Source organism: Meles meles, chromosome 16 (genome assembly GCF_922984935.1).
Source record: "Meles meles chromosome 16, mMelMel3.1 paternal haplotype, whole genome shotgun sequence".
NCBI classification, from domain to species: Eukaryota; Metazoa; Chordata; class Mammalia; order Carnivora; family Mustelidae; genus Meles; species Meles meles.
Genome location: NC_060081.1, coordinates 27782189 through 27799009, shown reverse-complemented (window position 1 = coordinate 27799009; position 16821 = coordinate 27782189). Strand labels below are relative to the sequence as shown.

At 48.3% G+C, this 16821-nt stretch overlaps 1 protein-coding gene across 5 annotated transcripts in view; it reads left to right on the top strand.

The window, feature by feature from the left end:
* The window catches only part of CRACDL (CRACD like), a 133965-nt gene that overhangs the window by 101649 nt on the left and 15495 nt on the right, over positions 1–16821 (top strand). For all 5 annotated transcript variants that reach the window (XM_045980116.1, XM_045980120.1, XM_045980115.1 and 2 more), the window contains exons 6-7: positions 280–507; positions 5762–7388. In XM_045980116.1, coding sequence (XP_045836072.1) covers positions 280–507; positions 5762–7388 — 1855 coding nt within the window. The remainder of the gene's footprint in view (positions 1–279; positions 508–5761; positions 7389–16821) is intronic.

Here is a 16821-nt window from a genome sequence, read left to right as displayed (position 1 = left end):
TTGTCTCACCGAGGCTGCCCGGAATGCAGGCTCTCTGCATGGCCATGGAAATGAGTGAGAAGTTTGTAGGGGTTGGCCCAACATTTAAAACTCCTTTCTAAGGAAGTCCCCTAGAGTCCTCCCTGTTGAGAGTCAAGGTGTAGGTCTGTCCCTCCATGTAAAGCCCAGAGATGGCGTGGGAAGACTGAGCACGATAAAAGAAGGGAGCTGATATGTTGGCTGGACCCATTTCATACTGAAAAGTTAATGCCTGGCCTGCTTGCTCCTTGTCCCATGAAGGTGTCTTTAGTTTCCTCATCCCGGCCACAGTCTCCGGACCAGCTCTTCTCCAGGCAGGCAAGCGATGCCGGCATCTCCCCCCGCACCTCGGACAGCAGCACGGCTCCCGTGGCTGATTTCGATTACCCTCCAGAATTCTCCTCCTGCCTGGACAACTCTGCAGCTAAGCACAAGCTCCTGGTTAAGCCTCGCAACCAACGGTCCAGCAAAATGAGGCGGCTGTCTTCGGTAATGGGGCTTCTTCCTACATGCAGAGGCAGGCTGCACAGGCCTGGTCGCCCCCACCCCCACACCCTCCCACCGTGGCCTCTCTCTTCTCAGGGTCACATGCCCCTTGTAAGAAACCCCCATGATCAGTGGGACCATCTGCAGGAGCTGGAGTTGCTCCTCTTTTTCAATGTACATCACGTAGGTCTCTTCCCTGCATAAACATGCCATCTGTTCATTGGTTCTGCAACATCGCCTGTGAAGCCACCATGCACTGTGGGGCCCCTGCCTTCCCATGGCAGGGTAAGGTCAGCATAAGGTCCGCACTCCAGGCCTGGAACAACCAGGCCCTACCTACCTCTTAGACTTCCTCTTATTCTCCCTCTCTCTCAACACGCTGTAGCCTCCAGAGCTGTCTCTGGCCTCAGGCCTGATGCCTGCTGTATCCACGGCTTGAGACACTCTCCTCCTGTTTGGCTCCTTCTGTCTTTGGGTCTCAGCTCAGAGGTCCTCTCCCCAGAAAGGCTCACCTGACCACCCTCTGGAAAGCAGCCCCACCTTCCGACCAGCACAGTCCCTTTCTTCATAGCCCTGGCCACACGCAGAAGTGATGTTAGTAAATGTGTGTGTGTGTGCTCACTTGTTTACTGCCAGTATTTTTGTTTTTTGTTTTTAAAGATTTTATTTATATGTCAGAGAGAGAGCACAAGCAGGGGGAACAGAAGCAAAGGGAGAAGCAGGCTCCCCTGGAGCAAGGAGCCCAATGTGAGACTCGATCCCAGAAGCCCGGGATCATGATCTGAGCCAAAGATAGACACTTAACCGACTGAGCCACCCAGGTGTTCCTGTTACCAGTCTTCCTGAGCCCTCACCCCAGCCCTCTCCGGCCTCTAGAGCAGTGCTAGCTGCACAGCTGGCATTTAGTGTACATTTGTTGAACGGATGAATGAATGAGGGAATGAACAATGACAGATAAGCTGACACACTAGCTCAAATGCCTGCCTTGGGCAAGGATCTACTTAGTAGTGTGGGGTTTGTGCCCCTGTGAGGACAGAAGTTCCCCCCCCCACACCCCCAGGCATGCTGCCTGTGTAGTCATCGACTCATAGTTCTAAGAGCCAAGAACTCATTCATGGAGTGCTTTGGATTCATAGTGTGTTAAAGGTCCACATAAGATCCTTGCCTTCTCTGCTGCCCAGTGGTTACCACAATGTCTCCGCCCTGGAGGAGCTGAGAGCAGGGTGTGGGGCCAGCCTGGCCACAGAAAATGACAGTGCTGAGAAAGACTTGCCCACAGACCAACATTCTCTCCTTCCTTCCCTGGAGACCAGATTGTAGGGTGATGAAAGGCCCCGGACAAGCTAGGTGCTCAGCTAGGGATAGTAGGTTTTCCTTTGGGCATGTGGAAGGTGCTTTTTAAACACCTGCCAGCAGGGGTGACTTTAGAGGAGACTAACACGAGAAGAGAACCTGGCTGTGGTTACCCAGGCTAATGTGTTCTTGTGCAAGCTGGTCACTAGGGTACTTGTGTAAATGCTCGCACACCCAACACATTTACATTTAAAGGCTTGATGCTGTGGGACTTGGCTGGGACCAGTAACCAACCTGCCTGTCCTCATGCTGAGTGGAGCCACAGGGCAGGGACAGAGCCAGCTCCCTCTGGTCTCAAGTCTGGGCTTTATTCCCATGGGGATGTCTTTTGCCATGGCAAAAAACACCCTGATCCCCAAGAGGGGTCAGAGTACCAGGAAAATCTTCATGGTTGGAAGGAGGGACCTCACAACCAAAGGGCCAGCCACAGCCTGGCCAGGACTTTGTGGCAGAGGGAAGCTCGACTCATACTCCAGGTGGAAATGCAGCATCCTCTCTTGCTCTCCATTGGACAGCGCTGTACCTTGCCATGTTTCAGCTTGACTTAGTCCTCAAACCCCATTTTTTTTTTTTTTTTTTTTTTTTAGAATAACAGAAATTCTGATTTAGGCATTCTGGGTAAACATTTCTTGATTTAAACACTGTCATTTACATATCCTCCCTTCTCCTTTGCTTTCCCTTCTTGGTAGGGATTAAAACCCTTCAGTTTTTGACTGGGCAGAGGTGTCTGGCTAGTGGTCACCATTGTCACTGTTGGGCCCTAAGGTGGAGGCCTCTGTCCTTCAGTGTTCATAGCACCCTTTGCCCTTTGGTTGTGAGGTCCTTCCTCCCAACCATGAAGATTTTCCTGGTACTCTGGCCCCTCTTGGGGATCAGGGTGCTTTCCTGCATTCCTGTTCTGCTCCCAGCGTGAGACTGAGCTGCCACACTGGCCCCCTGGAACCCTGGAGACTTCTGCAGAGGTCAGGGTTCCTTCCGATTTCACTGAACAGTGAGGTTCAAGTTTCCCCCGCTTTTCTGATCCCCCATAACATCTGAGGTTTCTTTATGCCTCCCCATTTTCACTGCTGCTCCCACTCAGGCATCTCTCTCTGAGTCTCCCCCTTAGACTCTTCCTGCCGCCGTCCATATTCTGTCCTCCCTTTGGGCAGAACAGCTGTCCAGCCTGGCCAGGCACCTTCCAACCTTCCAGCTCTGTCATGGGGGTGGGGGGGCGAACCCTCTACCTGACACCATCCAGGCTCTGAATCTTTGGAGCTCTAGAGAAAAAAGGGGGCGGGCCAGGCTTTTCTTGCCTTAAAAACTCCATCTTGACACAGTTAAAAAACAAACCAACCTTGGCTATTAAGACCATGATATTTATTACCAGTTGGAAAAACACTTCCAAGAGTGCATTTGGCTGCATCCTTCTGCCCCACCAGAGCAGAGGTCGGGAAAGAGAAACACACAAAAGACAAAAGCTGGCTGTTATCTCAGCATTTTATCCTGCTCTCAGGAGCAGGGCCTGTGTGGGGCTCTGACGTGCCTGAAGCAGATGCCTGTGAACTGAACGTTTACTCCAGCACCTTGCCCCTGGCCAGTCCTCATCCCCGCCCCAGCAGTGCCAGGAGCAGGGAATATTAATTCTCTTTTAGTGGGAGCAGCACGATGATATGAGTAGCGCCAGGCTGTGGCTGACAAAGCTACCAACTACGAATTCTGGGTCTCAGAGACTGACGCTACTTCTCAGCAGTGTCCTCTGCCCAGAGATGACACAGTTGCTGCCCCGAAACTCACTCTTTCTGGTGAGAGGAGGTTGATGAGCAGGCAGCCATGACCGTCTCCATTTTGGTGCCGGCTGAGCAGTGGGTCCTCCACTCTCGCTTCCTCCAGACGGTTGCAGGGTGTGAAGCTGCTGTGAGGGCCCAGAGGGGGAGGGGAGGGGCAGCCGCGGTGGAGATGGAGCAGGTGTGTGCAGCCTTCCTGCTGGACCCAGGACTTGAGCCCAGGCTGAGTCAGAAGCCCCTTTGCTCCCTGCAGAGCCTCTGTTCAGTGTCCCAAGTCCACACTCCATGCTGCCTTCATCCTGCCCAGCCCTTGACTGTCACCTCCTTGTAGCTTCTGGTGGCTCAAGGTGGGATATGCCCAGCTGGGCCTGCTTCTCAGCTTTCCGCTCCTTTTGCGAGGGTTGTGACAGTTTTAAAACGCGACCCACATCCTAAACAGGTTTCAACATAGGTGATCTCCTGTAGTAGCAGAAGGCCAGTGACACCTTTTGAACCTGCGGCTTTTGAAAATTCTTCTGTAGATTTCTTTGCACATCTTCGTTTTTTCCAATCCAGGGGCATAGGGCTGTGCACCTTGGCAAGAATTAGCTAAGGTATTGTCGCAAACACCCTAGTTATCCTGTGTTCTGTTAGCAAGCAGAGGCCAGCTGGAAGATGTTAAAATAGCACCGGCAAACAACAAATGTTAAAATAGCACCAGCAAACAACAAAAACCTAACACAAACACTCCTGCACATTTCTTAACATAAAGGAAAGGAGGTCTGCTGTCCTGAAGTTTTTTTTTTTTTTTTTTTTTTTTCCCAAGAAGATCGAAGTGTTTCTAATGTCCTGAACTTTTTTTTAAAAAGAGTGACCTCAACACCCTCAAGCTTTTGGTCATTTTCTCATAGTATTTTTGAATAATTCATGACTATCTTGGTCTCTTCTCCTTCCTGAGTGAGCAGTGACTGACTTTGGTACAGCAAGGAGGAAGTTGGACTAAATTTAAATTACAGACACTTTTCAGAAGAAAAATACAAGGCAGTATTTAATTGTCAAGCCAATAGGGCTTCAGGAAAAGAGGGACACCATAAGCTGCAGGGAAGGAGGCAAGACTCCTTCTTATAGGAGTGGAATCTGAGACTGTTCTTGGGGGGCTCCTGGTGGAACACCCTGGAGGTGCGGGGACAGAGGACTGTCCACTCACTTGGCCCAGAGGCTGGCATATTAAGTAGTGCGGACCCGGCTTGACCTGAGCAGGGATTGGGAGAAATAATTTAAGACCGGAGAATATAAGACTTTTAATTAAGCTGAAAAGTTTGGACTTTATCCATCAGCTATGGTTGGGGATGTTACCTTACAAGATGTGGTTTGCCCTTGACTGTGTTTGAGGTGATAAGAATCATCCTTTAGGCAAACCAGTCTCCCTTTACCATGGGGCCCATCCCTGGAGAGAGAGCATTGAGCTGGGAAACAAGCTCTTGGCACCACAGGGTCATGGAGAGAGCACCAGCTTTTCAGCTGAGCTAATAAGCTCAATCTTGACCAAGGTGTGGCCCTCTCTGAGCTCCCAGTTCTTCAAGTGCAAAAAGGAAATAATCCTTCCTTACTGTGATGAATCAAGAGTAAGTAAAATAATAGGTGTAGAGTGCAAAGCATGGCAGACCCCCAGCTTATTTGATCCCCTTTGCTTCATATTTTAGAGTAGTGTCCGCCGGTTTTGTAGTTCAGTCACTAGAATCTTTTTTTTTGACAGAGAGAGATCACAAGTGGGGGGGTGGGAGCGGGCTCTCTGTTGAGCAGAGAGCCCTATGTGGGGCTCTATCCCACATTTTGGCTCTCTCTGAGCCAAAGGCAGAGGCTTAATCCACTGAGCCACCCAGGCGCTCCCAGTCACTAGAGTCTTAAGCAGTATCTACTTTCAGGGCATAGCCACCACTGTTCTGCTGAAAGCTGAACTTGGAAGGCAAGTTTCCAAAGAGATGGGTAAGGGGAGGATTAAGAAGAGACACCATGTGTGAATGTCTGCTTAGGTGCCAGCTTAAGAGACACACTGCTTCCTTTAAACCATATTAAATCTTGTGCAAAATGGAAAGGTCATAGGCTTCCTAATATTCGACATAATAATGCTGTCTTTTTGTCCTCTTTATTCCTGCAAGCGAGCACAGTCTGAATCCCTTAGTGATCTGACCTGTACCCCAGAGGAAGAGGAATACGAGGAGAAGTCATTACCCAGAGTCAACACAGAAGAGAGCCCCAGTTCAGCACAGCAGGATGCGGTACTGGACAGAAGCCCAGAGCCCGGGGCGCCAGCCGGCACGCTGCAGCCTGGGGGACCGCGCGCTAGGCGGGCGCGCCTGCAGCACTGCCCAGCCCTCAGTGCCAGCGCTGAGGAGGAGGAGGAGAGCTTTCTTGGGGATAACCCCTCAAGCCGCCCGGCCACCCCCGAGGTCACCGAGCCCGTGTCAGGCCCGGCCCCCTGCCCCGAGTCTCTCTCTCTGCCGGAAGGTTCCCCACACCATACTCCCGACAGTGAAAACCAGAGGGACGAAGTGTCTCTGGAAAGCACGTGTCTCCTAGCCAGGGAACCGGCTGAGGAGGTGGTCTGCGCTTCCGCAGACGTGGAGATTCGGTTATCTCCCTGTATCCCTGAGGAGGACACGACACCTCCCGAGACTGACGCTGCGACCACCTCGGAGACTCCCGCTGGTTCAGAGGGGCCAGACCCAAGTGTCCAGAAGGAGGGGGAGCTGACGCTGGAAGTGCCCGAGCCCCAGCCCCAGCCCCAGCCCGAGCCTGAGCCCGAGCCCGAGGGAGCAGGGAAGGGATCTCCCGAGGCCCCCGCCCCAAGCCCGCCGGCCCCCAAGAGCTGCTTGAAGCACAAGGCCCCCGCGGTCAGCGCGGGCCCCAGCGCGCCGCCCGCCTGCGAGTCGCCCGCAGAGGAGCCCGCTCCGCGTCCCCTGGACGGAGAGGCCGCCCCCGCCGAGCAGCCCAGGGTCGAACCCGCGGAGCCACAGGGGGGTCCCGAGAGACTGGCGCCGGAGCGGAAGGTGGAGCGGGGAGGCAGCGAGTTGCGGGCCGTGAAGTTCTCGGTGTCGTCGGGCCGCGCGTGGCCGCGATCGGGCGGCGCCCGCGTGCTGGAGCGCGGCGGCCCCGCGGGCCCCTCGGCCGGCCGTCTGCCGCTTCTGAAGAGCAGCCTGGTGTGGAGGAGCGAGGCTGCGCTCGACGACCTGCGCTCGGCCCCCGAGCCCCACGGCGGGAAACCCGCGATGGCAGGCGGCAGCGGCGCCTCTCGGGACTCGGGGGACACGGCGGCCGGGCCGGGCCGGACCCCTCGGGACGCCCCTGGAGACCCCTGCCCGGCCGCCCGCGAGCCGCCCTCGGGCGACGACAGAGGCCCCTTCCCCGTCAAGCTGCGCTCCACCTCTCTGTCCTTCAAGCACCGGGAGGCGTCCTCTGTCGAAGTCAGAGGGGTAAAGAGATACAGCGCTGAAATCCGGTTAGAAAAAGGGGGGTTGGCTTTGCTCCCCAAAGACGAGAAATGTCCGGCCGCGAAGGCCCCCTCCCCTCGAGGGGCACGGTCCCCGCACGAGCCGGGAAAGGGGAAGGCCCGACCCTCGGAGCCGCTCAGCGCCAAGCCTCCCCTGCCCAGGAAGCCGCTGCTGCACAGTCGCCCCCTGCCGCCCCCGGACACCGGTCCCAGCGAGCTTGCGAAGGTCGTGCCGCCCCCGGACTCCAGGCGGGACAGCCGGATGGCCGAGACGCGGTCGACGCACAGGGCAGCTGGTAAGAGCCGAAGTCGAGGTGGGGTAGGGGCAGGGCCCTGGGCAAATCCCACGTCCACGGAGTATGTCAGCGCTTGGGGTGAAAACCTTGCAGGGGAACTGAGATTAAAAATCAGAATTCCTCATGGTACCACTAACACGTTTGGTCAAGAGTTAGAAACTGAAGAAGGGGGGAGCAAATAGGATTCTGCAGCAGTTCAGAGAAGTCAGGAAGATGGAAAAACATGTCACAGCTACTCCCTGAGAGGAGGTGGGCCCTCCAGGGAATCACTCAGATGCCCCTTCCGTTTCTTCCCTCAGAAACTCAGTGAGCTCCAGAATCCTGGGATATGGGTACTCTGACAGATGGAGGTACCCCCAGGCCTATACCACTTCTTGGTGAGAAATGAAGCTTCTGGCTTCTCTGTCACTGAGTGTCCTTATGACCTACCACCCCCTTCCTTGCCCCCAGGAGGATTTTTTTTTTTTCCCTGTTTAGTAATCAGACTCACGTGGCCCAGCCTCATGGGGGAAGCATCCCATTTATTGGAGTCACAAGCCTTTGGTAAAAGGGGAGCCCCCTCGGGGTGGGCGTTAACTTCCTGTCCCAAAAAAGAGATGGTGTGAAGGTTGGGGCAGTATGTAAGAATCTTCTAAAGCAACTGTCCTTTAAAATGAGCAGAGACAAAATAGATGACTTTCCTAGGTCTTTGACATTTGTCACTTTTTATTTTTGGTGTTTGAGATGAAACAAGCAGTCTGTTGGAAATGGGTATTTGTGGCAGAACTGAAGACTGTTTTGTTGCTGGGTTCTTTTATTAATGGAAATCAGTGTGCCAGAAACAAAACTATGCAAACGAGTCACATGTGCGTGTGATGAAGGCCCTGAGGAGAAGTTTTCCATGGCAAATTTTATTTGAAAAAAAAAACAAAAAAAACAAAAAAAACTTTCAGGATGTTTTAAGTGGCTACTGTAAGTCTAGGACTCCACTGAAACACCACATTGTGGGACAGAGGAAGTAGGATCCCGTTCTTCTAGGGACCCCACACCCTGAAAGTGCATACATATGAGGGGGAAGTAAGCTCACAGAAAGCAATGCAAGGACAGGCTCAAAGAAATTCTTATCTTTTCTGCCTCCTTCCTGGGAAGTGAGTGAAAATGCAGTGTGTGTGTGTGTGTGTGTGTGTGTGTGTGTGTGTATACATACATATACATATATACATATATAGTACTTTAAGTTGTGAAGGTGACAGCTCTAGGCAGAAGTGCCGAGAAAACACCCTCCAAGAGCCTTCCTGATCCAAGGCCTCTTGGCTCAGTGGTGATTTTTTGCTGCTGCTGCTGCTGCTGCTGCTACCCCCGCTACATTAGGATAATCAGTGAGGGAGCTTTGGGAGAGGTTCAAGCTGGAGCTGATGATCCACTCCACAAATTGCCAGCGAGGTTATTGAAGCTATTGTAGAGTGTTTCAAAAACCTATTGAAATATCAAGGGAGGAGGGGGTTTGCTCTGTGCAGATGAAACCCTGACATCAGCACCGTCCACCTTTATGGCCTGAAATTGAAATGAGTCTCAGGGGCTTGCTGCCTGAATGGAACTTAAAATACAGGATACTTGGGTTCATGGAAAAGAAGCTTCAGAGGGCAGTGCTTGACACATTAATAATTTATAACTTCCTCAGCCCAGACTGTGAGAGTTAGGATTGTTTATTGTCAAATGCCTGGAATGGTCTATAAAGACCTTATTTTTTTTTCTTTAACTTATAAAATACAATATAGTATATGTTAACAGCTTTACTTAAAAGTATAGCGTACAAGAATTGCCTTGTCTATTTATTAACATTCTCTAAGCCACAGAAATAACTGATCCAGATGAATTCCAGAATGAAAGAATCCCGGTTACTTGAGGGCAGGGGTAGTGATTTTCATTTCAGTGCAGAGAGAGGAAGGGAAGAATTACTCTCATTCTGCTTGACACCAACTCTCCCAAAGTATGGTTGGTATTTGAGGGGCAAATATCAGGACAGGCCTTGGCTGCTGCCTGGGACCTTGGGGTTTTGGGGCTGCCTCATGTAGACCAGAGCAGAATTGCAGAGTCAGTGCTGTCAATCCCATTAGTGAAAGCGGGCTCTGTATCTTCCCAGATACTGGATCTGCTTGTGGTTTAATTCATTCTTATTATTTCTGCCATCCTCATTGCTCCCAAAATATAGCTGCCGGAGGCAATTAAATTCATATAAAACAGATAATAAAAGTTTTAATAACAGTATTATTCAGTTTTCCAGAGAGGCCTTATTACTGCTGTTAATTATCTTGTGGTAGCAGGTACTTTACCCAGAGCTCCCAGATGGGCTGCCACACCTTTCAGGGGCACGCACCTTAAAGCTAGTTACTGAGGTGTCCCAGATGGGTGCACAGTTCTGCCTTAGGGTCCCAAGCACTTTGTCTTCAGCACCCCTGCTTATCTTTCCTCTGAAACTGTGTTCTTTCTCTGAAGACATGGAAGAACCCTTCAGTAGGAGAGGCAGGGAGAATTCCCCAGCTGTTGCAGTAAACAGAGGAGCCCAGCTTTGCTAAGTGCTGGACCTCACGGGGCCACGTTGGGGTGTACCATATTTGTGCTCATCAATGCAAAGGAGACCGTTAATAGGAGGCGAATGGCCCAGGCTTACCAACTTTATTCATCTGTGCAGGACATTACCATCTTCCTGGTAGGATAGTCCATATCAGAATCTAAATGGCAGATCAGAAAGCACCCTTCTGAGCACAAGATGAGTTAAGCAAAAGAGTTAGAGACGTTCAAGACTTTCGTGTGGAAAAATGGTAAAATACAGAAAGTATATAGAAAAGAACAGCCACTTAGGAGTCTGCTTTCTAGATGTTATCCCTGCTGGCTTTTCTTTCTGGTCATTCTTCTTTCTCTGTGTGTAATTCATATTTCATGTAGTTGCAGTCACGTGGGATATTTTGGAGAATAGTTGGACAAATTGCCATTGTCACCTAGGGGCCTCATTTGATAATGAGCCTCCAGTCCAAGCTCATTATGTCCACATGGGGCTGGTGATAACAGTGGCACACCCAGGTCTCTGAACCTCTTTCTCTAGACTCTAGTGGTCACTCATTATGCATTCATTCTTGCAACAAATATGTCATGTATTTCTGCCATACACATAGCACTGTGCTGGCTCCCAAAAGGCAGTCAGGAAAAACATGTGAACCTCATCCTCAAGGAGCTTACCGGTCTGAGGAGGCAGGTGGCAGCTGGATGCCACAGGGGAGTGTAGATAGATGCCCATCTTGTCTTTGGCTGCTGGGGGCATTTTGTGGAGGACAGGAACTCAAATTCAAGTTCATTTGAGTTACTATGCTAAAAAAATACAGTCGACCATTGAACAGTGTGGGGGTTAAGAGCACCAGCCCCCCATGCAGTGAAAATATCCACATATAATCCCCAAAATTTAACTACAAATAGCCTACTCTTGACCCTTTATCAATAACACAGTCAACTAACATATTATTTTGTATGTTACAGGTATTGTATACTGTCTTCTTACTATTAAGTAAACTAGCAAAAAGAAAATATTATTAAGAAAATCATGAAAGAAAGTGTGTTTATAGTACTGTACTATATTTATTGAAAAAATTCACATATAAATGGACCCTAGGGCACCTGGGTGGCTCAGTCAGTTAAGCATCCACCTTTGGCTCTGGTCATGATCTCAGGGTCCTGGGATTAAGCCCGGGTGGGGCTCCCTGCTCAGTGGGGAGACTGCTTCTCCCCCTCCTCTCCGTTCCTGCTCTCTCTCTCTCTCACTATCTCTGTCTTTCTGTCAAATAAATAAAATCTTTTAAAAAAACTAAAAATTTTTTTAATTAAAATAATAAATGGACCCTAGCACTTTACACCTTTGTTGTTCAAGGGTCAACTGTGTTCATATATCTTGAATTCTTAAAGAAAACCAACTCTATTCATGCCTGCCTTTCTTTTTGGTCTATCGTTCCCTTCACAGCCCCTTCCTGAGCAAGTATGGTCAACACTATGCGCCTCTGCTTCTCCACTATTCCTGTGCCCCTCAGACCACATATATTTTCTCGTCCTTGGTTGCCTCCCAGTGCTCCAGCCTCTCCTTGATGCCCTGAAACAGAACACATCTCAGGTTCCCACCTGTTTCCTCAAGTTCTCTCTTCTCTTGACTCCCTCACCCATAGCATCCAGCCCCTGGCTATCTGTGGGCACACCTGACTTGACATCTCAACATTCATAAATCAGTTTATCCACACCTCCCCCACCCCAGATCATTTTCCTCCTCCGTTCCCCCAACTATCCAGATAAGCTAGAGATCTCCAAGCCATCAAAAAAGATTTTAATATGGAAAATACCGAAAGGCCTAAAAATTGTAAGAAAAATCACCTTGTTAATTCTGCTTTTCTACAGCTACGTAAAAAGGAACTTGCATTTCTGACCAAAATGGAGTAAACCACCCTACATCTCCCACTGATAAAATTTAAAACCCTGGACAAAATGCAGGAAGTGAATGTCAGAATTCTAGAAGGCGGCTAAGAGTGGGTGTGCTGGGTAGAGAGATAGATAGGACTCTGAAGACCTCCCTGCAGGAGACCTCCCTGCCCTACCACCATGGTATCAGCAGACCCCAGCTTGGTGATTCTCCAGTCCCGTTCCTCCTGCTCCCAACTGCCACCAGGCCCAGTACCAGCTCCACAGGACAGAGTTTGTTGGATGGTCTTAGCCCTACTCCCTATGAGCGCCAGCAGCTAAGCAGCAAGCCCCTATATATGAAAGCAGTCCCTGCAGGGTGGAACACCTCGGGTTTTCTCATCCCTGCACTGGGCAGGTGGCAGCAGCAGACTGGAAGCTGTCATCCTGGTTGCTGTGTTAAAGGCATCTTTTAGGGAAGAGCTCTTTTAATTCTTCCAACCCTACTCAGCAGAAAGGCAGCCACCTCCACCCATAGCAGCACCTAACGGTTAGAGCCCTTTAGCTCTCCAGAAAGCTCCCTGGCAGAGATCCAGTCATGAAGCTACAGCCCCTCCACAGCAGTGGCCATAGTGGCAGATGTGCTGGTGGCGGTCCCAAAGGCTTCTTTCTCTTGCTACTCTGCCCCGAGGGTTCCCAGTCATGAGAGCACACTGCAGTACAGAGGCTAAACCCTGGTTTCCAGCCAGAGAACTTTGGGGGTGGAAATCGCAGAAGGGAGACACCTGAGAAAGGGTTCTTTACCTATGTGTATGAAGCCCAGGACTCATCTCTGTGTTGCACCTGAATGAGACCACGAGAATCAGCAGAGCAAAACCTTTGAAAAATTTAACAGGACTGGGTCTCAACATAACACTCAAAATATCTAGGATACAAACCAAAAGTATTCAAAATTCAAAAGAAATCAGGAGAACATAAAAAATTTTCTAAGAAAAAAGTGATCAGCAAATGCCAACCTTGAAGTGATCCAAACGTTAGCATTATTAGACACGTTATTTTTTATTTGTTTTTATTTTTAACAATGGTGTTCATTTAAAAAAAATCATGATTTTGTGGTTTTAAAAAAAACTGCTTGTTTTGTGCCTTCTTATGCCTGAATATAAAGCTCTCTGTGAATATTAGTAAGAGCCACCATATGAAATTTATTATTAACCATCTGTTTTTAGGCTCAAAGCTTTGCTGTGTTCTGTTTTAGCCGCAGAAACTGGAATTAAAGTTAGACAAAGACTTGAAAGCACAAAGTATACCATGTTCTGTGAAATAAGAGTGAGGACTCTTGAAATGAATGGAAAGAGAGAAATTCTCTGCAAAGAAGTAGAAGCTATTATAAAAAAAAAAAAAAGCATCTTAGAAAAGGAAAACATAGTAACAAAAATAAAAGAGTCATTAAAAGAAGCCAGTAGAGGGGGCGCCTGGGTGGCTCAGTGGGTTAAAGCCTCTGCCTTCGGCCCAGGTCATGATCCCAGGGTCCTGGGATAGAGCCCCATATGGGGCTCTCTGCTCCGCGGGGAGCCTGCTTCCTCCTCTCTCTCTGCCTGCCTCTCTGCCTACTTGTGATCTCTGTCTGTCAAATAAATAAATAAAATCTTTAAAAAAAATAATAATAAAAGAAGCCAGTAGAATAGGGATCACAGATGAGCCCTTGAACTTTAAAACACATAAATAGGAAATATCTAGCTTGAGTGTGAAAAGAAAAAAAAAAACCTCAGAGACTTTGGAACAATATTAAAACGTCTAGCATTCATATCACAGGAGTTCAGAAGGAGAAGAGAAAGATTTGAGCAGAAAAAAATATCTGAAGGAATAGTGACTGGAAACTTCCTAGATTTTTGAAAAACATGAATTTGCAGATCCAAGAAACTCAGGCAAATTATTTTTGCCTTTGTTTTAAAAAAGCTGTATTTGCATGGGTTTATTTCATCTTCTCAACAAATGGTTCTGGAACATATGAACATCCATAAGCAAAAATAGGAACCTTGACTTAAGTCTCACATCATGTACCATGATTAACTCAAAAGAGGGTCAATGAGTTAAATATAAAGTGAGACTCTAAAATTTTCAGGAACTTTAGGAGAAAATCTTTGGAACATAGGACCAGGCAAAGAGTTCTTAGACTTGATAACAAAACATGATCCATAAGAGGAAAAATGGATAAATCGGACTTCACCAGAACCAAAAACTTGCGCTCTGCCAAAGAACCCATTAAGAGGATGAAAAGAAAAGCTACAAAATGTGGGAAAATATCTGCAAACCACATATCCAGTAAAGGACTCTTATCTAAAATATACAAAGCATTCCCAAAAGTCAACAGTACAAAGCCAAAAAAATACAATTAGAAAATGGGCAGAATTGGGAGCAGATATTTCACCAATGGAAATATACCAACAGCAAATTATCACATGAAAAGATGCTCAAAATCATTAGCCAGGGGCGCCTGGGTGGCTCAGTGGGTTAAAGCCTCTGCCTTCGGCTCAGGTCATGATCCCAGAGTCCTGGGATCCAGCCCCGCATCGGGCTCTCTGCTCAGTGGGGAGCCTGCTTCCTCCTCTCTCTCTCTGCCTACTGTGACCTCTGTCTGTCAAATAAATAAATAAATAAATAAAATCTTTAAAATAAAATCATTAGCCATTAGAGGAACACCAGTTAAGACTATAATGAGATATCCTTACATATTAGAATGGCTGAAATAAAAAAGCTAGAATGACCAGATACTGGAAAGAATGCAGAGCAACTGGAGCTCTCATACACTGCCCATGGAAATGCAAAATGATGCAGTCACTTTGGAAAACAGTTTGGCAGCTGCTTACAAAATTAAAAATACACTTACCTTGTGACCTAGCAATTCCACATCTAAGTATCCCAGGTAAATGAAAACTTAGGTGCACACAAAAGCCTGCCACGTGAATGTTTATAGCAGCATTATTCATAATCACCCAAAACTGGATGCACCCCACATATCCTTCAGTCAACCAAACAATGGAATATTACTCAGCAATAAAAAAGAATGAACTGTCAGTACACACAATAACATCTTAAATGTATATGCTAAGTGAAAGGAACCCATCTTGAAAGATTACAAATTGTATTAGTCCATTTGTATGACATCTGGATGAGGCAAAAATATAGAGACAGAACAGACAAGTAGATGTCAGGGGTTAGGGGTAGAGGTAAGGTCCCTACAAAGGGGTTAGCATTAGAGAACTCTCTGGGGTGTTGACATTCTGTAACCTATTTGTGACTTTATACAAGAATCTAAGTCTGTTAAAACTCCTAGAACTCTAACAAAAAAGGTGAGTTTTACTCTATGTAAATTTTAAAATAATCTTTTAAATGGCACAAAAAAATGACCATTGTCTCTTCTCCACCACTCTCTGAACCTCAGAAATCCCACCCACAGAAAGAACCACCACCAGCTCCTTCCCATGCCTGTTGCAGTCCGAGCTACATCATTATCAACATACATATAGAGGCACACGAAACTTTTTTTTTAAAGATTTTATTTATTCATTTGACACAGAGAGATCACAAGTAGGCAGAGAGGCAGGCAGAGACAGGGGGGAAGCAAGCTCCCCGCCGAGCATAAAGCCTGATGCGGGACTCAATCCCACAACCCTGGGATCAGGACCCAAGCCGAAGGCAGAGGCCTAACCCACTGAGCCACCCAGGCGCCCCGAAACTTTTTTTTAATCACAAAAATGCTACATGTGTTGGCTCACAATTTGTATTTTTACTCCACAATAAGACATGGGCCTCTTTTCTGATCAGAATGAGTCACTGAATCTCTTTCCCTTTAAGGACTGCGGAGTACACGTACCGTATTTTATTTAACAATTCCAAACTGAAGGGTATTCTGAGTGTGTTGAGTTTTGTGGGGTTTTTTTTTTTTTTCCTCTTGCAGCAATAAACATCCTTATCTTTTTTTATCTCAGTGGAGTCACACTTTTGCTTCTCTAGGATAGATTCTTAAAAGTGGGCTTTCTGACTCAAGGACATACACAGTTTTAACAGACAGCTTCAGATTGCCCCGCCCCCCATTAAGGTGGTACCAGTTTACACCTCTTGACACAGAATAGAGAGTTTCTCCCTGCTCTCATCAGCACGAGGTGTTGTCAGTCTATCTGTCACTTTTTTTTTTCAGTCCGATGGATGAAAATGTCCTCTTTGGTCAGCAGGTCCTGGCCATGCTAACGTGGAGTGCCTTTATCCTGCCCCCAAGTCAGCCCTCCTGGTACTTAACCCGCTGCAGCACCTCCCTACAACTCTCTCTTCCCCAGTGTCGGTCTAACCATGGAGCTTTCTTCTTTAACCCTCTCGATGCCTTCCCACTGTATATGGGAATAAAAGTTAGATGCCTGGGGGAGGCATTTAAGGCTTTGTAGATTCTGGCCAAGGTCAACATTTCTGCCTTCTTAAGTCTGCCTGCTAACTCCTTCACTTCCTCTGACATCTCCAACCCAACCCTGCCACCAGCTTCCCTCCCCACTCTGCACACACCCCTGCTTGCCCCCAGTGCAGTCTGCATTCTTGAACTTGATCTTTAGCCCCCTGAGCACATCCACGGTTTTGTTTTTCTCTGTGGAGTATCTGTGCCCGAGGGTCTCCTGGCCTGCAGTGGTGTACAGTGCCATGGTTTGCAGGACAACAAGGGCAAGGCACGGGGCTGGGTGGTAAGATTGAAGAGTGTGGATATGGAGGTTTTACTCCAAGATCCCCCCCCGGGGGGCTGTGGTATTTCTGAGCAAGTGACTTTCTTAACCTCTGAGTCTTCATTTCCTCCTTTGTAAAATGAAGTTATTACTAATAGTAATACATGGGGCAGCAAAAGCATTGTAACTACAAAATGTGCTGCAGTTTCCAGCAGCACAGTCATGATTTCCTAAGGATGTACTAAAATATCCTCATCTGAGCTGCATAGAACAGTTGTGGGAATGGGATTCTCTCTGTCCGGTTTAAACCAATG